This window comes from Trachymyrmex cornetzi, unplaced genomic scaffold (assembly GCF_001594075.2).
Source record: "Trachymyrmex cornetzi isolate Tcor2-1 unplaced genomic scaffold, Tcor1.1 scaffold949, whole genome shotgun sequence".
Taxonomy (NCBI): Eukaryota; Metazoa; Arthropoda; class Insecta; order Hymenoptera; family Formicidae; genus Trachymyrmex; species Trachymyrmex cornetzi.
In genome coordinates, this window is record NW_017300299.1 from 311,862 (window position 1) to 336,390 (window position 24,529).

The 24,529-nt window shown below is 40.6% G+C and overlaps 2 protein-coding genes across 3 annotated transcripts in view; both read left to right on the forward strand.

The window, feature by feature from the left end:
- Positions 1–2,820: 2,820 nt before the first annotated feature.
- LOC108769780 (uncharacterized) lies at positions 2,821–4,947 on the forward strand. Its single transcript, XM_018520963.1, has 3 exons — positions 2,821–3,220; positions 4,348–4,826; positions 4,932–4,947. The coding sequence occupies exons 1-3, from the start codon at positions 2,873–2,875 to the stop codon at positions 4,945–4,947; spliced, it is 843 nt and encodes a 280-aa protein (XP_018376465.1). The 5' UTR covers positions 2,821–2,872.
- LOC108769786 (uncharacterized) overlaps positions 4,812–24,529 on the forward strand; it is a 30,522-nt gene continuing 10,804 nt past the window's right edge. Inside the window, exons 1-4 of one of the 2 annotated variants that reach the window (XM_018520977.1) lie at positions 4,812–4,830; positions 4,948–6,674; positions 7,465–7,553; positions 21,794–21,868. In XM_018520977.1, coding sequence (XP_018376479.1) covers positions 4,963–6,674; positions 7,465–7,553; positions 21,794–21,868 — 1,876 coding nt within the window. In that variant the 5' untranslated portion in view covers positions 4,812–4,830; positions 4,948–4,962. The remainder of the gene's footprint in view (positions 4,831–4,947; positions 6,675–7,464; positions 7,554–21,793; positions 21,869–24,529) is intronic. The other variant, XM_018520978.1, reaches the window with a different exon arrangement.

Below are 24,529 nucleotides of genomic sequence, written 5' to 3' on the forward strand. Positions count from 1 at the left end.
CCAGAACAGCTGGAGCTTTGGCAACGAGATTTAAATAATGAATGGAACACGTTGTCAAAATCCACGAAGCGTGTCGGCGAGCGCCAGTTGTTGCATAACGCGGCGCAATGCGGCGCGGCGGCGGCGGCGGCGTCGAGCTTATGGCTGGGAAAATGCGGAATTCCAAAGACTCGCGATCGTACCTATTTAGCTGAGCGCAGGTATTTCCGCGCGTAACAGTTGCAGCACAACATTAATGGCCATCCAATGAATTTCAGTGGCTTCATAGATATACGATTTGTATCCATTAGAACATTCGTGAAGACTTCGTGCTTTCCTCGCGCCTAATTACTTCAATTATTCGTTCAGTGTTAGTACGATGCAGCCGCGCGTCGACATTGCACGCGAGCGGTTCAAATTTGTACAACATTAATCTCGTCTATCACAGCTGGTTTTACGTGCATTCGATATCCATCATATGAGGCTCGGGTGGCCATAACGGTTACAGTTACATGCAAACCCTTTCCCACGCGAACGAATGGAATGTATTAATTAAAAGAAGAAAGTGCGACTCATTTCGCCTTTATCTTCTTAAATTCTCCGAAATTATCGATGTATATCTCAAAAGGAATTATATTATGGAACACGCTGTCAAGTATAGACTCAAGCAAAGGATTAAATTGACGTAACACAGCGAAGCCTGATTCGTCGTCGAATATATGTTCGGGAATCGCAGTTCAGCTTTGCAATATTTTCACGAGATTTCGGTGCCCACGCTCGCTCGAGAACCAACACAGCATATCGAGAATGTGATGATCGGCCTGCGGCTACGAATTCCGTTACACGCACTTGTACGGTTCCGTGGATCTTCCTATATACTCTGCCCACGATGAGATTTTTATGCTCCATCTATCTTGCGATTTTCGACACCGATTTAACGATCGTCATCTCACTGACGTGAAGTAAAAATGTTGAGCAAATACGCATCTTATTTGACACATATAATATCATGAGAAATTAACTACAGATCATGATATAATAATCGATGAAAGATGTGAAATATACGTATGCACGCAGTGGTTCTCTCCTACATGTGTTACAGGTGCAAGATCAAAGAACGAATATTTCATATAAAAAAAACAACTCACGTTTCCGACAAGAAAATTAATTCTAGAGTTGCACGCGACATAGAAAATCATTACCGATGCACTCGATTAGTTTGTTCACTCCAGTAGAAAATTCTTCACTCGTTAATCAATTCATGAGAATCTTGAATTTAATACAGTTATTAATTATAAATACAGTTATTTCATATACAGTACACTTTGCCAGTAATGGATAATTAGTTGTTCAATATCCGCACAATACATTGTTAAATATCACTGGATTATATCGCGATGTTGATTGTATTATTAACAGTAGAACGCTATCAACGTGATAATTAAATAGTGTGAATATTGAAGAAAAATAATTATTTCTTACTGATAAAATGTACTGCATATGGAATAACAGTGTTTATAATAAGATCCTCCAAGATCCTCATTAATGAGAGACAGGATACGTAAAGAGGAGAGAATTGGAATACATTTGACAATCGTCATCGAAACCTTCACGATCAGCTGATTGCTCGACAGTGACCCCAGGTCAATCTACTTTCTACTTCTCACATTCTGCCGAGATCAGAGGTGATATTGCGGCGACGGGGGGCTATGCACGATGCCTTCGAGTGGAAGCGGACATACTTTCACAGCGACGGACGGTATACATATCGTTAAATTATCGGGATGCTGATGGGTGAAAACGGATGGAGGCGGTGCTCGTTGTTCACCTGCCCGCGAGAGAAAAATAAGAGGGAAGATTTATTAGTCGGAATACTTGGAGAGTCTCCATGGCTTGGAAGAATGTTTATGACAACCGGAGAGCCACATCGCGAAAAATTTGCGACGTGGAAAATTTATCTTTGTAATTTACCGACGCTTGAGATATCTAACATTATCTACGTTGAAAGCAAGCGATAAAAAAATTCGATCGAAAGCCTTTCGAGATTTCCAAGAATTCCCGCCTTTGATATTGGAAGTAATATAAAACTTTACGACTCTGATCTGCATGAAACTTTACAAGAAATAAAGACAGACTCGAATGGCCATTATTAATCGCATAATATCGACACAAATATAATTTTCAGAACACTTACGTCGAGGAACGGTGAAATAAAATTCCACTTGAGCGGAGGTCAATCGTGACGAATGAAATTTCAAATATAACAGAATACAAGTTACAGTTAGCGCTTCGTCATAGTATACAAATGTCTCGCGTCGGAATGTAATTTATATCGACACGTGCCTTGTTTGTTTATAATTTGTCCCGCTGCTATCTATATGTAATAGCGTAATCAGTAAAACGAGCAGGTACGAAGAAAACATGAGACTTCCGTATTAAGTTGGTCACGCGACTAAGCCGGTATATACAGTCGCTTAATGATTGTCCGCGATCCTCGGTACTATGTGACACGATTCGTCTGCCGGTATCTATTTGCTGATTGATTCCGCTAGTAAATGGATACGATTAGAAAATAACCATCTGGCGACGAGACGAGAAACATTACAAATTTTCTCGGGCAAGTGTTTAAATTTCCGGCTTTGTCATAATCTATAAATAATGTAGTTGACTGTATTGATCGTTTTGTTGATTTCTCTATTCCACGCGATGGATCATAAATAATTCTTTACGAGTTAAAATCAAACAGGTTTCACCTCGATAAGAACCTGTCTCTCAATTACGCCATGTCACAGAATTGTGCGACAATGATTTGATTTATTTTCAGGGAGTGGTCAGCATTCCATTGGAGCGTAAAGATCAGCGAACTTGCCATGAATTAAGATCAATTCAAAAAATGGATGTCGCCAAGGGCACAACAGAAGATTTCGTGACGGTGGTCAGCGTCGGCAGTCAGCCGATGTCGGAAAACTTTGTGACCGTTCTATCGATCGGCAATAGGAAGAAAGACGATGAGGAATCGCCGGCGACGGGCAAAAGTTTGCCGAACGGTATGGACGGGCACCTCGAAGAAGAAGTCGAGGTTTTTAGATTACCCGGAGAACGTTTGGGTTTTGGACTCAAATTCGAAGGCGGTAACAAGACTGCTGAGAGAGTTAGAAGACTGTTTGTACAGAGCTGCGCGGAGCAAAGTCCAGCCAGCAGAGCGAAATGTTCGTGGGGCACCTTAGGCGAAGGAGACGAGGTAATAAAGATAATCCGAAACGCTAAGCATTTTGTGCGGACTACAAATTGATTTTTTTAATTTATTTTCTCGAGAGAGAGAAGAATTCTTAGATGCGCACGAGCGATACTACGATTCTTACAATAGATGTATACAAACGATATTTTCTTAATCTTGTTTTCCGCGCGTTAACACGGGTCTGCTTTCGCTGACGTGATATTTTGTGCTGTAATGCATGTGATAAATTCAAGAAAGTAACATTCATGAACATGATTTCATTCAATCTTAACGGCACGTGAAATCTTTCACGCATCATACATGTCGCTTTCAATTACGGAATCGACAAGTTTCTTCTGTAATTGATAAAGATCACAATGGAACGGTAGATTCCTACTGGTATTCCAATGTCGGTATAATGACTGACGTATAATTATTTGCACGCATCGAACCGCGACGTTTGCATTTGTGGCGTAATGTCAGCAACCTGAGTGAATGAGGGAAAGAGAGAAAGAAAAAAGTGGCAAAAATTTTTCTCGCATAAATTTACGACAACGTGTATTCAATATCTTAATTTATGCCATAAAAATGATTATGTTAAACCATTTAAAAATATAGCTAGATACGGATCTAAAAATAATTTGTTGAGTTCAAAATAATAATTACATAAGAAACTCAAGCGTGATGAGTAAAAATTTTAATATTTTAGCAACCATAGCTTGAGCGTTCTACACAAATTTTGATAATCCAATAAAATTGTTTTCAAATCATTATATTTAGATAAATTTTTAGATACTTAAGCAAAACCGTTCTTCCCGTATATTAAAGAAAAGTCGATTTTAAATTTATCAGAGTGTTTGTCAATAAAATGAAAATGGTAAGTTATGAGACAGCGATATTGATGTGCATATATAGCATATTTTTCTTTCACGGAACAGCTGCAAGATAAGACGGTGCACAAACGCACTCTCTTTAGCTCCCACGGTGCACTTCACCGTCTATGATTTTCAAGACCTACTTCCTCCCTAATGATCCTCAAGAGAAGTTTCCTCTCACCTCCATTACTTGTTTACATTGGAAATTATCGCGAGCAATAAGCTCTTCTCCGCGTTTCTTCCTTGTACTTGACAATCACGTTACATCTCTCGCAGGTACTGTCGATCGATGGTATACCGGTGACACACATGACCCGATTGGATTGCGTGAGAAGACTGAAGGAGTCGCAACTGGTCATCAGGTTGATGGTGAGATGTCGTGGCGCTCTTAGACCGGAAGTGGTGAGCGCTGAGAGAAAAATCGAAAGAAGCAAAGTGCCTCCAGAATTACCCGCAGCACCACCGCCTGTACCACCGAGAAAACTGAGACAGCCTCGAGGACCTGCGGACGGCGAGGCAAATCCTAGTCCCATCAAGAAATTGTTGGACAATTCGAAATCTCAGAATGGATTGCAGAATGGATCGCAAAGTGGCGTGCAGAATGGCTCGTCAATTTCACAAATCGGATTACAATGCGTAACCAAAATAAACTCGTACGAGAGTTACGAGTCTTCGCCGAGAAACATTAACGGATCGAATCAGGAGAACCTGAAAGAATCGCCGAAAGACCGTTCGCCGGAATCCGTGAAAGCGAAGCAGGTAATCACGATAAAGAAACAAAATAGATTAAAAATATTTTTAATAAATTTTTTAAATTCACTGAATTAAAAATAAATGCTATAAAAATGTGAAAAAAAAAGTCTCTTATATTTGTAGGAACCACCGGAAGCAATGGTTTATCTGGATGCGCGATCACAATGTGGCTCCACGCATGGCAGCACATCCGATGATACCGGCAGTTCCATGTCCACCGTAGTGGACAGATTCTCGACGTCCGATCGCGTGTCGACCATATCCACGACGTCGACAGCGTCAACCGCAGGTTCCGAACAGCCAAGCGAATTCTCGGGCGTCGATCGAGACTTCGACCGATCATCCGATCGAGATGTGCTACTGTCGCGAGCGATCTGTCCACTCGAGCATCTCGAGCGGGATTTCTCGAATCCGCCAGATTACCTGCTCCGCCGTCTTGCCAATTCTGAAGCGGTGACGCACGTGGAATCGCGCGGTGAAGTCGAACGAATTACAGCGGTCGTCGCACCAAACACGGTGTTGATCGAGGAAACGATCACTCTTCAGCCGCCACTCAGCTTTCAGGATGCCCCGCTGAGTTACGGACATGAGGCCAGGCCGGATCTCTTCTACACGGCCGACCTGGCTGCCGACTCGACGACGCATTTCAGGCCAATTAAGGACGACGTGGAGCTCGTGGAGCGCGTCAACGGCAACCACGAGGAATTCCAAGAAGCGATCTCTGTTTCCGGCACGGGGAGAAGCAACGGCGACAGGTCGTCGCCACCGCCGTTGCCGGCTAGAAATCACGTTAATAGGATCTGCGTGAACCAAATGCAAACGAGCGAATCAGGAAACGAGGCGCGGCCGCGAATCTCCGCAACGGTACCTGTTTCTTCTGAAAGAGAACTTTCGGAAGCTCCTCTATTACCACCGAAACCATTACCGAGAAAAGATGTTAAAGCTAGACGGAAGAGACCACCTCCGCCACCTCCACCTCCAATTATAACACCGCGAAGAGAAATTAAACCTTCATCGTCAATCGAGTCTAATCGCATAACAGGGAAAGAGAACAATAATCTTTCGCAAGTTAAGAACACAGAACACATTCGACCAGGAGTATGCAATTCGTCACCAAATCAAAATAATATCCTTGACGAAAAGAGTCAAAAAATCGAAAGTTCAGATGAAAGTCTCGATAAAGAATCTGACATGGAGAACATTTGCCTTAATAACGAGAAGGATAAAGCTGCAAGTTTGGAAGAAAAGGCACAAACAAATAAAGTCTTTGAGATTATCGAAATTAGAATGGCTAAAGGTTTGATTGAAAAACAGTCTGATCAGAAGGAGGAAAATAAATCGAATAACACAACAGAAACTGTGAATTGCGAGCAAAATAAAGTAAAAAACGAAGTAATTAATAAAAATCAACAAGATCAATTGCAGCCTACGAATAATTCGAATAAAGTTTCACCAGAGCATGAAAATTCGATCTTGGAATCAACTGATAAGCTCATTGACGAGTCAAACGATGAAAAAGAAAACTGTATAAACTCGAAAAATTGTCATCAAGAGGAAACTAGAACAAATAATCGGGATAATTTTAAGGAAGTGTTTCCAACAAACGAAGAAGATATTTTATCGGTCGATAATTCTACGGTGCGAGAAAACGAAGATAACGAAACTTATCGATCGCTCGACGTGGTCAACGACGATATAAAGAATCCGGAAATAAATCAAATACTAGAGAACGAAGAAATTACGGAAGAAGAAGACACCACTGACGAAAGCGACGACGGCGATTATTACTGGCAAAGTAATCTCGCTACGATTGGCGAAGAGGAGGAAACTTCCTTAGAATATATGAATGCGTAAGTTTGCAATTGTATATTCCAGTAGTAACATAAATATTATTATTCAAAGATGTAGGGAATTTAAGATGTTTGTTTTTGGAGAAACGTGATTTATGTATATTTACTTTCACCACACTGCATCTCAATTATTATGTCAAAATTTAATATTGTTAATTTATTGCGTAAATAAACAGTAATATTATAGTATACATATTACATAAAATTAATTGCAATTATTCCGTGTTTATTTCGAATAAAATGGTTGCAGTTAGCTGTGAAATAAACTGCTGAGAAGAGTGTCAAAGAGTAAATTATTATAGAACTCACTGATGCAGCACCATGCAACGAATGAACTTTAAAAAGAAATTAATTCACTTTCTTTATGGATATGGGTTGCCTGCCGTGTGCGGCACATGGAGAAAAGGTTAATTGACCGTTCTAAGAATAGAAAAGAAGGTTGTCGATTACTGAGAATCGAACAGTCGTTTGACTCGGCCGTCCCACGAGGTGAACGCCTCCATGCAAATGCTCGACATTTGCTTATTGCTTTGAAAAGCGATCTCTCCTTCTTTGCATGACGCTGCAATCACTTCTCGAACCATTCGAACAGCGATTGCTGTTTATTAAATCTTTTAATAGGTTTTCCTAGCGTTGAAACGCGCGCGCGTGTAATAGGATACATAATTATTTTTTTAAATAGCTATATATAAAATAATTTTGCTTTTACTCATCACAATCGCGACAAGATGAAAAAAAATAGCTATTCTCTTTTAAGCAGTTAGAAAAAAAAATCTCTGACCTGTTGCAGCAACGCAGACATGAATGATTCCAGTGAGCTGACGGTGGAGCCGGAAGAATCGCCTTCTGCAATCAAGAAAGATATGTTCGTTAAAAACGGTAAGTCAATTTATACGCTAATTAAACTTTAATTAAACCTCAAAATACGATTTGAGTCAATAAAGCCGCAATTTATCTAATTAACGGAAGAATGCGAGGCCAGCACAGAACGATTAGAGATGCATTCGCTAATAGCAAAAGGCAACAAATCAGATGGTTGAGCCTATTAAAGCTAACTGCGTAAAAAAAGTTAGCACGTCATCAATCGGCGCAACCTTGAGTTGCTAATTGATTAATTGACTTTGCTTTTGATGGCGCCATCAATGTTTGCATTGTTCCGGGACCAACGGGAAACGGATTGCGATTATTCAATTCGCCAAATGCAGGTATTATTGGAAAAAAAAATTACGAAAAACTCTCGAGTGCCGGAGGACACCCGGTACACAACACGCCCACGCTACCGTGGCACGTCACCGTCGAGTTTTATAAAGGTTACGCATTAATCACCTTGCGTTACGCGCCCATACGGCTCTCAGGTTTCGCGCGGGCGCGAATGCATTCAAAACGGAGGCAGGTCGCGAATCGAGACAAAGGCGTGTAGAGCGGCGCGCCTTCCTCGCAGGGAGAAATTCTTATTCACCAACGTGCATTCTGTGATATTTTCGCACGAATGACTAGATGTTCGCGTTTCCTCTTCACGATATTATGCACGAGATCTTAATCAAGACATCTTTCTGATATTCTCTCCTTTTCTGCTTGTTGGTTCGAGCCCCTTATAATTTATTTCTACTTAAACACCACATCAGGAAAGCTCTCCATTTGAATGCACTTGACTTCAATGAGATACCTGTTTGCGTAATACATGCTCTTCGAGAAAACTATTTAAAGAGAAATATGTTATCACACATGCTCGTCATCTTTCGCCGCAAGTTGAAAAATGTCTATCTCGCCAAGGTAGATCAATGTTCGATCGAGAAAACGGTAATTTCGCCATAGAAATACCGGAAATCAAATGCCAGTCGAGCGATGGTAATAATTCGCACGTGATATACACTCGATATGAGATATCAAAAACATTCCACTAATCGCGATATAGTATTTCTAGCTTATTTCACACATGTCCTTTTTTTTTCAAGTTAATGAATACGCAGCTTCATCGAGAAAAATTCCAAAGGAAAAAAAGGCAGTTTATATAATAGAAGCAATTACAAAGTTGGATAATAATAAGGAATAGTAAGCGGTGGTATAACAATTAATTTGCACAATACTTTTTTCAAAGATGCACCGATCACGCACGTTGTACGTACGCTATACGTACGTTAGAAGCGATGTATAATTTTCTAATGACGATTCCTTGCTTCCCGCGTGATTTCGACATTGTCTTTACTGCATCTACTTCCTTTTCATTCATTTTTTTTTCTTCTTGCAACGCGAACAGCGCGATTCATGAAGCGAATCGTACGATAAGGAGTGTATCGGTGGATCCTTCACCCGAGACTTTACCGTAGCCGGACGCTTTGTGCAAAGCGGGAAATAAGGAAATTCCGTCGACGCGGTCTCTAATCGGCACGGTCGGCGTTCCTGCGCTCGAACGTGGATTCCCGGCCGCCGGCCAGGTGGGTGTGAGAACAAAACCGTTAAGAATAATTCGAGAATCGCCTGGCAGTGAGCGGCGGCGATGCTCGCGCGGATTGCTAACGAACAGCCGAAGCTGCCGTCCGCGAAGTCCGCGTATTAAACGCGAAACTTTACGGTCAGGCGCCTTCGGGTTGCCGGGTGCCGACAACGTATTAACCGACCATTTTTCCGACAAATCGACGGGGACGTATATGTTCCTCTCAACCCCGTTAAATATTAAGTCGTAAAAAGTCTCACGGTATCCATTACACCCACGGTATCCGTTTCGCCGCGCGCGAATCCAGGTAGGTACGTGAAAATACATTACGTCATTTTACACATCGACTCGAGAGTCTTTTCTCTCACGCCATTATACGTACACTGGAAGACTTTGGAGGCAATAACATTCTAAGTTGCTTGTTAGGAAACAAGTTGCTAAAGCTATAATTCTTTTCAAGTTGAATGAGATTAGCGTGCAGCTTTGGCAAATTCGAATTTCTTGAAATCTCTTCAAAAACACTCGCTGACTGCAACGCTAATAATTTGATAGCAGCTTTTTATTCAAAACGTAGCGTTGCACGATGTGTAATCGCATCCGGGATAGAATAAGCAAACGAGAATGCGTCTATTGTATTAGCGCTAGCTCGACGATTCCCAACTCTCTTCCGTTAATTATCATGTATCCTATATTGTTACTCGACATTTACGATCGATCCGGCGCCGCGAGCAGCGCACATACGAGTACATACGCCTGTTGTAAGTGGTGGATGGCGGCCGATCGGGGTCCAGCAAAGCTTACTAGTCACAACAATATGGCGATCCCGCCGCGGTCTTCACTCTTCAGCCTCCGAAGCTCTTCCAGTGGCTGACCGCGCTCAAGGTCCCATTCCCCCTTAATCGCCTTCCTTTTCGAGATCTTTCACTTGGTTCACTTCCAATCGAAGAGACGGCGATCTCTGACGCATACTTGCGTACTGACGTGCGCCTGTACGTGCGCGATCGCAGAAGACGGCATTCCAGCGTACCAGCACAAGACCCGTATGCGTAGTGCGTACAGTGTATACTGACCCAAAGGTAACTAATGTCACGCAACCAACACCTGTACTATACCAATCCAAGTAGATTGGCATCGATAGCTCTTTCTCTAAGGTAGCACTTTCGGTCTTTTCAAAGGCAACATTTTCCCTTGATCTGTCTGACGTGGGCAGTTTACTTTATATTACTGCCCCAACAATTTTTTCTTAATATTCCTTTGAGAGACTATCGAAGTGTCTGTCCGTTTGAATTTACTCAGACATTAGTAAGTCGACGATTAAAAAAATACAATGACACGAATGTTTAAGATAGATAAATTTTATGATTTTATGTCTCTTTGAGAGAGTATTGAAAGATAAAAAATATATAAACCCTTAACATGTCACCGCACATTCCAGATTTTCATTGCAATCTGATATGGAATGGTTTGGAAGATTCGTTTGTCTACACTGCAATTATGGGGGTTAAAAATATGCAAACGAAAAGCACATTCCATAATTTCATTCGAACTGTGCATTAACGACTGGCTTCTTAAGGAGATCGACCTTTCCCAGGCAATCCGACGCCCGTTTCAATTTGCGATTGCAAAGGGCGATGATTAGTCTTGAGTCTTGACTGGTCTTGACCTCCTGAGGAAAGCTTTCGACATCAAATCAATTAGTAGATATTGATACCGAATACTTTCTATTAAATGTTAATGCGCACAAATTGCAGACAACATTTTATCAAGCTAATCTCGAGGCTTATAGAAAATTATTCGCTATTCAGAACTCAGTGGAACATTCGCAGAGATATGCATATTTAAAAAAATACGATCGGATTATACGATCGAACACCGAATAACGGATTATTAACATCTGAATAAGATATTTAGAAGATCTTTGAACGTCTCAGGCACTGCAAAGTTTCGTTTTGCATCATGCTAAAATTTATATTCTTGTTATATACATTTCTATTATAAATGAAATTTAATTCTCAACGTTTTCTAAAAAATTGATAAACGATATTCTTGAAACGTTTCATTTTGACTTAAATCTGCATCATACAGGAAAACCAGGTCACGTTTTGTCACGTTCGTGCCGAAAGAATCGCATTCGATCTGACTCGCAAAGTACGCTTAATGCATCCGATCGAGCGAGCTGCATTCCATCGCGCCAACTCGAACGGTGCATGCAGTAAAACCGCCTAAAGATGACTCGCCCCGTTTCAAGATCGACCGGTATCAACGAATTTAACAAAGTACGGCCTTTGAACAAGAGATTACGATGGAAATGGAAACCAGTTATGAATTATATGTTACGCGCGTTTATTAGAAACAAATAGACATCGCATCCTAGATCAGATCCCCACGCTTATGAATCATCGCACATGAACGTTTGAGAAAATCGATACAGAAGAGACAGTTATTGTTATTCGTATAGCGAGATCGATCGAGAGGAGGACAGGCACTTCGTTCGTGGAGTCAGGTCAGCCGTGCTTGAAAGGATCTACTATATGTCCACGTAGACATATCGGATTCAAGATCCAAGATCCAAGAGACGACATTCCGTTGCGCGGCAACCCGGAAGCGTTACGCGTGCACCAACGTCAATATAATTAGTTACGATGCGTCATACTTAAGATGCAGATCAATCTGCGAAGCTGACGAACGAGCGGATTACTTCCAAGCCGAGAGAACTTTAATCGTCCGCTCCGATAATGTATAAATAAACGTGAAATTACATCTTCTTTTCGTGATATATCTCGTATTAATGATCGTTTGTATAACATCCAGTTTACACGCCGCTTTATGTATAAGTAGCATGAACCGTGAAACGTTTGCATAGTATTTATGCTCCACAGCTATGGAATTGCAGTTATCGCGACAACGATTTACCGTGAAATTATCGGACAAAGTTACCTCGCGAACGATGAAGAAATTAACTTTTCGAGTTTTCTATTTTTCTTATTTTTTTTTTTTTTTGCTTTTTCCATTTTACTACCTTATTTTACACGTCCATCTTAACGAAATGTACACTTTGAAAATATGCCGTCGCAGTTATTTGAAAATGCAGCCGCGACTTGGCTTGTCGCTGACCCAACGGTAACATACGTTTGCGAGTCAAGTCAAGGTGTTAAAACACAAATCCAGGAAACGAGCGCAGAGCCCATCAAGGTCCGACGTCGGCACTTTAAAGCGCGGCGCGGCTTTGCTGGGCAATCAGCATGAATTTTTATCCTGTTGTAACCTGCGTCACTGAACAAATGCCACAACGTTATAGAAGCAGGTTTTCTTTCATTCCTTTAAAATAAAACGATAAATATCACGGTCACCCGATCTTACCACAATCAGGAACGCAGACATTCGTAAAAAAAATTTCGTAATGAACAACCACATATCATTGATTAATTGGAAATCTAACACGTTCGAATAATTATCAGATAACTAAATCCTACTAGACCGTGATGTGTGTTACCGAAATAGATACGTTCCCGCCTGCCATTGAACTGTACCGATCGTGTCGACGGACAACTTTAAACCGTTATACGAGAATGAGTAGACCTTGACGAGCGTAAATCCAATATTATTATCGTCACGTTCGTCATTGTTCAGAATGTTGGTCCATCTCGCACGGCATGCAAATATTTTCTGAGTAGCGGTAAGTTCTTCGTGTCATGTGTTTACAAATAATGGGAAAATGCAGTGTCTAACGTTAAATGTCTATTGAATGGATTGAAAGCCTTTCGACATCAACTACGATACTTACGTTCGTTTTATGGAAATCTTGATTTTGCAAAGAGAGCAAGACTTCCGCTTTTCGCTTCGCAAAACGCTTAATGAATTCTATCTGATATTACATTATGTTGCATCATGTTCAATGTATTAAAAATAAAAACCAATACATTGTATGTAATATGATGGTGATATTACAATACGGTCAACAAATTTTTTATACTTGTGCGCATTAAATGATACACGCTGTTTTTCATAAAATTTTCAATTCTATTAACTTATAAATCTGACGAGTTAAACTTCCGCATCGGACACATCACTTCGTTCATATCGCATGCAATGGTTCGTATCGCTCGAATGATCAACAAGAAATATAACCGAGCATGTAGCGACGAGCTTTCATAAAATACGCTCTTTAGCTATAGCTACTCTTTCAAGTTTTACGACAAACCGAAACATACGTTCTTCGACTGAAAGAAATTCGAGCCTACAAAGATCAGCTAACTCCTTTTTAGCCACTCAATTTCCATGCCTTATGGCGAAATGATCGGCAGTGATGCTCAAACGAGCAAAAGATCTTTTATGATCTATACTAAACCGCCCACATTTTGTACGAGGTGTCACGGTAAAAAAAATGACTCCTACTTTCCTTTTTCGTAAGCTCGATCCGTAATCTGCAGAGTAACGTTAAAGATTCAGAACACGAGTTTACAAGATATGACAAAATAAAATAATTTTTTTCTAAACCGGAAAGGCAACGCGGAAGTGCCATACTCAGCTGGATAACAAAAGAGTCTCAAAGTAAAAACATAATCTATCTTTTAGCAATTTGACTCGTATTGTGCGCACGGGACTCCCCATGGTTCGCAAAACGATTTATCAACGTTTGGTCTTCAGCTTCAAAATATAATCACAACAGAGAAAAGACTTTTGTTCGATAGAAATCATTCGTGGCGGGCATATTCCTAAATCGTTTCGATACGTATCTTAACCGTGTCAGGAATTCGATAAATAGATTGCTATGTCGTCATGCGATGTATGTAATATATCTACACATGACAAAGATTATATTTTTCTCTACGAAATTATTAAATTATATATTCTAAAGTAAGATTATGCTTCGCAAGAATAGAATTATAAGTTAATAAATTTATAATCATAACACTAATATTTTTGTAATATTATGTTACGTTTATATTCCGATATTATTTCGTGTAGTATCATTCAAAACACGTAAATAAATATTATAGGATCATTAATGAATGGCGAGGCTGATCCAAGAAGTACGAGATATTTTCAACGAATCAATGAATCACATGTCGGCGTATAATGGGCTAATGCAAAAGTGTCGCGTCGAGCGACTTGTCTCAAGACGAAATTTCGGAGAAAGCGACAGCGACTGAAACAACGTATCGCGCAGGCAGTTATAGTGTTCCAGTATCAGCTGTTGTATTAATTAATGACGAAATTCCGAGTTTTTCACAATCTTGGCGAATTTATGGGATCAATTTACACGTGTGGGCGCATTTATGGTGTGCTATCGAGTTATCTCGAAGGTAACCTATCGGGAGTAAGGGCACCTCTCCTCGAGACCGGTAAGGAAGCGTCGTCTCGCTCGGTGGAAAGGGATGGCCGGCGCGCGTCTCGAGTGACTCGAGTCTCGAGTCTCGAGCAAAGGCAGAAGGCGTTCGCCAGTCTCTCGTCGACTCTCAAGTCAAAACGTTCCGACAATTTTCCCGCGTGTGCTCCGCCTCGCGTAGTTAGGTGTAGTTATCATAATTCGCCTATGTTCGAATTACGCATTTTTCGCAAATTCTGGTATTGTTTAAGTGTCCTTTTTCTTCCATTCGGCATATTTCCTCTTACGATTCTTTCACTCATCTCAAATTTTAAAATTCAAAATTTTGCATAATTTTTCAATGGACTTTCAGGCTGACGTCAAAATATATACTATGTATAACACATTTTAGAACGAATTGGAGCATAAGCGAATTTGTCATTTGAAAAGCGTAACGGAAACTTTCGTGCTGCTCGGTCCTCATTTATGTATGAATCGAAAATATATTCTTCGTGCTCAGTGTAGCGTGCATCCATTTTTTTTATGGTTCACCTAAAAGTAATCGTTTACGGTGTTCCGTTTTCAAGCGCGAACATGTGCTCCCGTAACGGAGTGTGAAACATATAATCAATCTGCATAGTTAGAAGATTATAGCAATATAATAAGCCATAGAGAAACTCGACCACGCAGCGAAAGGAAAATATTTGTTTCTCGGAACGGTAAGATATTTATGAAAATTTGTCAATTCAATTTAATTTAATTTTAAACTCGCTATTAACACTGTTGCAAACTGCCAACTAAGTTTTCTTCTCTGACTATTTTGCAAACAATACTTGATCGGTTACGCGAAATCGATGCGGAAAAGTTTGGCTAAGCGTATCTCCTGTCGTGGTGTACACAAGAAAATCGGTCTAATGCCGAAGGAAGGCCGATTTTACGGTGCTAATCGAACCAGGTTGATTCGCGAAGCGTCTCGACTTCAAACGTTCATTAGACCGTAGAGCGATGAGGTAACAATTGGTGAATCGATAAAAAACGAGGCACGATCTCAGTTAATGTCAGCGGTAAATTAGACTGTCTTAAATGGGCTAAACATGTCGTTTCCATGCAGATTTCAAAACCGAATTTTAAATTGCAATTCGCTGCAACCAGGTGCAAGCAGTAGTTTCTTACGAATTTCGTGATCAAGTCGCAATCAACTCTTGGTTTAATCGCGTGTAATAACGTAATCGCCGTTCATTCAAATAAAAACCTGTGACAGAAGAGAGCACATCTAACATGCGCGAAATAAACGTATTAAATTAAAATTAGTTTACGAAATTCCAATTGTACATAGTCTTATGAAATCTATAATATTTTCGTGTCGGGTAATAACAACGTCTACGTATTTGATGGCACAATATCGATTGCAGTAACAATAAATTTTAAGTGTTCAATAAATTGAAACAAATTTAACAGAATATGAAATATTAGATATCCTGGTATTGCATCGTAATTTCCCATCGTAGATAAAAAAAGATTCCCTCCCGGATCGAGCATATTTCTCGGTTTAAAGAATCTAAAAAAACCTTGGAGGGTGAAGAAAATGTCTTTCTCTTTATAATTATCTCTATAATCGTTTAAACGTTTAAATGCTATTACGATTGATGGAAACAAACGCGCGTTAGCTCTCATTGAAATCTCATAGCATCGCATTGGAATATTTTCACACTGTTGTATCCAACTTAAGATGAAATAGAATGAAATTTTTATCCGATGTCGACCTCGAAGACTCACTTTCACTGGTCGCCACCCACAGAAAAATGCACAGCTGTTACGCATACGCGCTGTGATATTTTCTGAACTTCAAGGGTAAAGCACGCTAAGGGATCCATAAGAGGCAGCTGCTGGCGTCGCGGATGGACTACACCTGCCTGAAAGTATTTGTCGATGTGCCCAGTTTTTCTTTCAGAGATCACGTTTAGGCTTATTATTGTAAGTTCAAATAAGACCCCACAAAATATACCGTCGTATAAAATCATTCTGAAAATGGGACATTCTGCTGGACTTTACTAATCCTATTTAAAGACTTTCTTTATGTGGACGATATAATATCTGTCCGAAATGAGAGAAAAACGATATGTTCATTAAGGTACATAGAGAATAATTTTATATATCTCGATATTTTTCATAATTATCATCAATTATATAATATAGATAATTTTTTTATTTAAAATAAATATTTCTTTCTTACAATATCGCGTCCGGATTTTTCGAGCGACAGCCGGCAAGTGCGCGCATACGTCACTCACGGCGGAAAAGAGATAAAAGACTAAAGAGACGACGGGTCTCGCTCATCAGAAAGCACAATTAGCTCATTCATCGTCCGCGTCTCTAGTGTCAGCGTACGCGAGCGTACGTATTAAACGTGTGCACGACCGACAATCGTGCACGAGTACGAGCCAGGGTTGGTTTATCGGTGCAGGCGCCAAGTAGTCAGTCACTGTGACTCGCAAGATACATTCTGTTAGCCATGCCGCGGCGTTCAAGAGAGTTTATTATTACACTAACAGCGCGCCTTATACATCGCGTGCATCGAGATACACGTGTAGGTATTCGCGACGGCGGAAGATCGCCGCATAGAAGAGACCGCGGCTCTTCTTATAAGATACATCGTTTGCGGTTTCTGTACTTAGCTAAAATAAACACATGTGCCAAGACAAAATAAAAGAAGACAGTGAAGTAATTTGGAAAATGTACTTCGTACGTTGACACCACAACGTTCCTCTTTCGAAATGTCATGCTGCTAAAAATAGGATATCTCGAGCAGGCAATAAAACGTCGTTTCTATCTCGACAATTTCGTCGCGGTTATTTTTATTTGAGATCACTTTTAGGGTCTAAAAAGGACGAGTAGCCCGCGGCATTGCGGCATCCAAAACCGGCCTGGACGCGATCACCGAAAGCAAACTTCATTGCTCCGTGCAGGCGTAGGTATGCGAAAGGCTTGATCACAGCCGCGGGGCTAAATTCCCGAATGCAACACGTAATTCACTAGGTCGAGGTCGTTACTTAATCGAAATCGATGCACCTTTCAATTCGTTATAACGCCTCTATATAATAAAGTGAGACACGATATAAATTGGAATGCGATTCAGAAATAATTTATCGCTCTGTGTGTGATATCCCCCAAAACAAATACGAAAATATTAGTTAGCGAAAATCATTATCAGGATAAAAATTAGAGAATTCTGTTTATGTACTGAAAACAATTTCTGATTGAAAATGGACGAACCAAAAGATTTGTAATCATATCTTCAAAATTCTAGTCAAGATAACTAGACAATATACAATTATGATAACCAGAATTTTTATTGATATGATCAGAATCTTCTGATTCATCCATTTTCAACAATTTAATTTTTAATTTTTCTCAATGTAATTTTTTAAATAAAAAATATTACTTAGAACTTTAATAAAAAGCACATCTACTGGTTAGTCAGTCAGTCAAGTATTAAGCTTCTCCAACTGCGTAAGAAATTATTCAAACCTATGAGAAATCTTAATATGAAACTTGACGATGAGAGCATAGTTTCGTTCGCGAAGAAATTAAAAGCTCCGATAAGAGTTGGTAAAATAAGTGTTCTTTTTCTATGTGCAACGTGTCTTCCCACCTTACCAATATATTGCGAACACGAGAATGGATACGCCTATTACTGCTCGCGAGATTAGAACAATTTATAGTATCGCCTGAGAATACCGACCCACGCGACAAATACCGCACTTCCGGTCGAGCATGTGTCACAACGATTTCGTATTGTTACTCGCCATTTCAAATTTCAAAGTAAAATCATGATAAAGAGGACGTAGAAAAAAAAGACAATTCTTGATAATTAATTACTAAATTCCTGGGAAAAAACTAAGCATTTCTATTGAAAATAATGTTCTGAGAAAAAGTTATCAGCGACGAACAGACGACGTTAATGAATTCACAATATTCCTGGAGCTCGTATGCATAATCCACAGATGACTGTAGGTCTAAATGCGTTTCCCGATAAACTCTCCTGCTCACCCACGCTACCGCTTAGCCAAGTACATTAAACGCATTTATTCCACCGATATAGTACTTCGCGACCATGGCCCGCGTACCGTTTGCTTCTTTCTCTCGCCTCCTCTCTGCTCGCCACAATACTGTTTTCAGTGGCAGGCCTCAATTTGCCGTAATTATTATGTTTATCTTCCTCATTCACTTAAGTCCGCACACCAACTTGGACGATCCGGTCCTTCGTATTCGTTGTTCGGCGCGGCAACACCGAAACGTCGCGTCGGTGTGAACGGCAGGTATCGTGTCTTCTTTTATATGTGATTTACAACATAGATATTGACACTTTTTTACTTATTTTTAATAGAATTAAACTTCTCTGCCCATCGGTTATAACTGTAATCATGAGAGATTTATCGTTTCTACATAAAAAGTGGACAACATAGAAGACTACTTTTTAAAAGGATGCTATATGAAATTGACAAACAACAAACGAGTTCACTGCAGTAATAAGCAAGATTGAATTAGTGATTCTATGAGTGAAACGTTCATCTACGATTCTATGCACGTGCGTAATCCGCTGCATTCGCGTTCGCGAGCGTGATATGCGTGGGTGGATTGCCACGCGCCAATCATTACATCCTGGAAGGGGTGGGTCTACCACCGATCTACTGTGTCAAATTCAATTTGCGTGATCCTTTCCCTCGGAAACGACACGAAATCCTCGTCACGCCCGGCAATTTGTGTAGAGCTCGGCTCGGCGCGGGCGGCGTGCCGACTGCACTTTCGACGAGCGTGAGAAGCGAGTGTCGGAATGTTGCACCTAGAGAAGAAAATAACACGACTCTTAGCGCGCTTCTCGATCACTCGCTAGACACGGAGTGTACAGAAAACACGCATTAAACGTTCTATAAAATCCACCTCGAGCGTTACAACTTTATCCGATCGGGGTCTGAAAATATTTCTTCCCCCGCGCCCCGGCTTGTGCGATCTCGCGATGCAACGATGCTCGTGCAACGTCCGGTTCCTTACGTGCGCCACGTAGCCACGCGCCGATCATTACGCTCGCGAGAAGGCGGCAACTACCACCGATCCAGTTTGTCAAACGCAATTTGCGTGATCCTTCCCCGCCGCGGAAACGACGGAATTGACTCGGTAACACGCCCGATAATTTACGGTTTTTGTACCAGATACCAGACCTTGTCTGGCGCGTGCGATAATGAAAGCAGGCGATATTACGACTGACACCTTTTTCTGAAGGAGAATAGATTTTTAATGGGATTGGACGATGTAATTTAAAACAGCTTTCGGACAGGAGAAATCGTCTCTCGCTATGTCTCATCGTTCGATACTCGATCTTTTGTAAAGGTGGATGTTTAGATTGAATCGAATTGTATGCAGTGCCTCATACATTTCTCGAAGTGAAAAAAAGTTAAGGACTTTTCTTGGTACGACTGGCCCTTGACTTCTCGGTACCACGTTAGTGCATTCACCACATCGGTTCGGTTGAAGTAGAGTTAGCACGAACGGATTGTTTCTGCGGCCGAGCGAAGGCCTTTAGGAAAGTGTAAAGAGCGTCTAAAGCGAGAAAGAGAGAACAAGAAGGGCAAGAGGAGAAAGAGAGAAGGGGTGACAAAGTAACTCTGGCGAGCCGGATGAGACGTAAGGAAGAGAGAAAGAACGAGGATGGAGCGAAAGATGAACGTGGGGAGAAGAAAGGAGGAAAAGGTTAGCAAGGAGAGGAGATGGAAGATGGGAGATGGTAGAGGAGAGAAGGCGGTTCAAGGAGTTAAGAAGAAGAAGAAGAAGAAGAAGAAGTTAAGATGGTCCAGCGCAGGCAGCATCACCACCGCAGCCGGAGGTGATGACCTGCTCAAGGCCACCCGCTCCCAACCTCTTGGACCGAAGAGGGGAACCACTTTTCTTATTTTTCGTTGCTCCCTTTTCTCTCTTTCGGCTCCTTACAGCTCTCGATCTCTCTCACTCTTTCTACTTCCTTCCTTCTGCCTCTCTCTCTCTCTCTCTCTCTCTCTCTCTCTCGCTCGCTCGCTCGTTTGGTTTCCGTGCATCTGCCCTTCTTGGGCTCGCTGAACTTTGCACGGTCCTTTCTTTCTTTCTGTATCTATCTCGCCTTCCCCTTCTTATCATTCTTCCCATTTCTGAATTTGTTTGATAACTTGGAAAATAATTAACTATTGCGAAAAATATTGTGATGTATAAAATAATTCAAAGATCGCACGCTCTTAATTCTTTTCAACTTGAAATCAATTACACCTAAGTGCACATTAAATAAAAGGTCATTGTATATCACAGACTTCAGTTCACTAATTTTTCATTTTTGAATATTTTTCACGCAAATTTTTCATTAAATGACTATAGTAACTAATGGTGATACAGTATTCTTTAAATTCATTAGGATATCCACAAAGACAATTTACGTAAAAGTCACGATGCGTTCACGTGAACAGAAGAAAAACCATAATACAAGAAGTCGTAAAATAACTAAAGTCGTGCGACTAAACCGCTCGCCGTCGCGAGTGTTCACCAGCCAAGAATGCAGTACATCGTCGACACAATGTAAAAAAAGTCAAGTCCTTTATTCCCTAACCGTTCAATTCGATCAGCCGCTTTTCGCAAATGCGATCATCCGAACACGAAATGCATGCGCGAATTAAATCTTACAGAAGAAAAATTTCAGATAAAAAAATTAAGTTTTCTATGTTAATCATAATAAAATTTATTAATACGAAATTATTATTTTAGAAATGAAGAATATCGTGTCAGCGAAATTTTTGATGAGTGTGTTAAATAAAAAAGATTTCGGGACTTTATAGGAACTTCGCACTTTGATGCACATGCACGTATTCGATGTATCTGGTGTTTAATAAGCGCGAGTCAACTGGAGTCAACGGTGCAGCTGTGCCGACGGCAAACTATTACCTCGATTCATTATCAGTGACCTCTTTGTATACGTCTCTTTCGTACGTCTCCTCCATGAGACCGCCACGCCGCGTTAACTTTTCTTAATTGAAATGTCATCCATAAAGTGATTTCGCTAACCGCATAATTGCTAACGCGTATATAAAAACATATATTTTATACAAGTATTACAGGCGTGATTTAAAGATACGAATTATTGTTCATTTCAATCTGATTCTTTTTCTTTACTTGTCGCCTTCGGGCAATTGTTACTTTCGCTATTTCGACAAAATGACAGTGATTTCTCGTACGATCGTAGTTACGGCTGGTGAACAGAGTTATACCCTTTCCCGCACAGACATGCTATGCTTAAAGGTTGATACGGTAATGGTTACACACCACGTACAATAAATAAAAGTACGTGCACATTTGTTGCAGCGCGAGATGACGAAGCAGACCGCGTGAGCAAGATTGCAGAATACACGGAGGAGGAAAGCAAGAACCCGAACAAAGGTAGAGAAATAGAAATTGTTAAAGATCTACGAAATATCCATACTTCTCTTTCATAGATCTAAATATCTCAAAACAGGCTTAAATGATAAAAGCGCTCGATTTTTTGCACAATCGGCGAACAATGTAGAGCCGCAAAAACTTGTCTGAGATCAGCATATTACTTTCCCGAACGATCTTATCGCGGAAACATTAAGGTATGACTCGACGATTTCGACAATACTATTGCGTTCATGTGCAGTGGGCCGTAGATTGTATTCATCGTCGGGTAACGATAATTCCGGGTTACAGCGTCGTGTCAAACTCCTTCGCAAAATGAAACGAAAATGTCAAGCGGACATACGACGTACGGTCAGTGTACCGGATCGGCCGGATTGGTAACAATAGTATTAAGCCACGTGAATACCTTGCAGTTTACGCCAATCTCTCGTCCTTCGGCTCGGTGAAAGTCTACAAGAATTCGCCCTCGATCGTGTTGCGAACTTCACATTGAGATCCTCCTGACATGGCACGATCTCGCTCGAAACTAGTAACGCTGAGTAACAAATACCTCACGTTGTCTTGTAAAACAGCAGCAAGCAGTGCCGATCGTGCCATTGCTCGCCCGAATATCGAAGTCACGATTCTTAATCAAAATAGAAAGAAATTCTTAAAATCTGTAATTTACAGCCTAATCGAGTAATCAACAAAGTTATCCCAAAGTTATTATTTAAATGCTAACTGCTTTTACAAGGAAGTAAAAATTAAGAGTAGTACATAACGCGCGTCGATGGAAGAGAGATCGAAATGCGACAGGAAATTGAGGCATCTCATCTAATATCGAGAGTTTACAGGGCACATCAGAGTCAAATATAACGAAATATTTTAAAACAAACTCGGACGAAAAGTGTGTATAATATAATATTCTATAATCGATTAAAATTCATATATATATATATATATATAGATATATTACAAGTTTCGGCTCACGATTGAGCCCTCTTCAGATATGCATACAGATGATGTTACATTGGTTGAGATCAGACAAAGATAAAGACAAAATTATACACATAATGATGATTTTAAATTAAGAATCCTTCGTTCTTGTAAAATCGTATTTAATCATCTAATTTTTTTATGTAAACTTAAAGCCATTTGTTAGTACAGACTTGCTAGACTGTGGATATAATAATAACGAATGCCTTTCTCCTCGTCTTTTATCTTTGCACGCAGATATGTATCCTCGCAGTTTTGTCTCGGACACGGTAGTTCCGCGAGTATATGCAACGAACGGTCGCTATCAGTCTTTTTCTATTTTTCCGTAAAAAATTAATTGGATAGGATTCTCGCGGAGTGATTCGCTTCCTACTCGTTTTACAGCCCGCTCCCACGAAGGCACGAGCGAAGTCGGCGATGGTAAGCGTCATCGGCCTCTCGAAGCACGTACATCGGGCCGCCGCGTTTAATGCCAATGTTTCCGCATTCTGGAATCTTATTTCTGAACGAGGAATATTCGCTGTCTAGCCGGTGCAGTGGCAAAAATGTGCTGCCGACTGCTCACGCCGTGTCAAATCCTCTCGGAAAACCACGCGCGAACATCAGCCAGACACCGCGCCGCGCCGCACCATGTCGAGATTTTATGGTCTGCATATACTCGACTGCATAGTACATAGTACGCTAGGTAGTCCAAGATTTGTTCGAGAGTATTGCCGATTTTATCGTAGATATCGTAGAGAGAATTAATCGTCATTGCGAGACGCGACACTTCCGTGATGTAACATTTTATTTCTGCCTACGATAGGTCGATCGGGCTGACACTTAACGACGAAAATATGATGTTGAACTTGGTTGAATCTTTTACTGTTATATTAGAAATTGGAGATTTCACCTATATGGATTCTGGATTCAATGGAAAAAGGACATTCCTGAAATTTCGATCGATTTCCCGATCTGCTTTCTATAAGAAGTTAAGCGCGCTGAGCAACTGCATTTCGGCATCCCTTCTTACAAAATGTGAGAATTAATCCGCGGCGTGCAGGGCGTTAAATGAATTTCTCGCGATATGACACTTCTCACTTCCGCGCGAGAGTGTGTCAAAAGTTAAATGTGATAAATGGATATTATGCTCGTGTCAGCACGAATCTGTGTCTTATTTAAGGATCTAACTATTCGCGACAGCGTACGATACCACAATGTATCATGGAAAAGGTAGAAAGGTGATGTAATATGTGAATTAGAATGTGAGATTACAATGTGAGTAAAACATTGGATTTTGCAACACTCATTTGAATCAACCATATCGGTTGTCCCTTTATTCGAGTTCATCGTTCGAACAACACGGCGGTTCGGCATGGATTATTTAATATCTACACGGTCGTTATTACGCTGAACGCTATCGAACATTTCTTCTCGTGTAGCTTTGTGAACGGTTGTTGAGCACGAAGAAACGCGCGCGCGTGTATACAAAAAATCAAATTGCAAAAACCAGAATGTTACGCGGAATAGTCATGAATTGCTGAGCTGTTATTAATACGAATAATCTTTACAAGACAACGATCAAATAAGTATTACGTGACGAAATGTAAGTAGCAAGGAATACGAAGTCACTTCTAAATCTCTGCAACTTGAGATGAACTTTTTAATGTTCAATGAATTAAGTTGCTTTATCCAATCTAAGCCACGAAA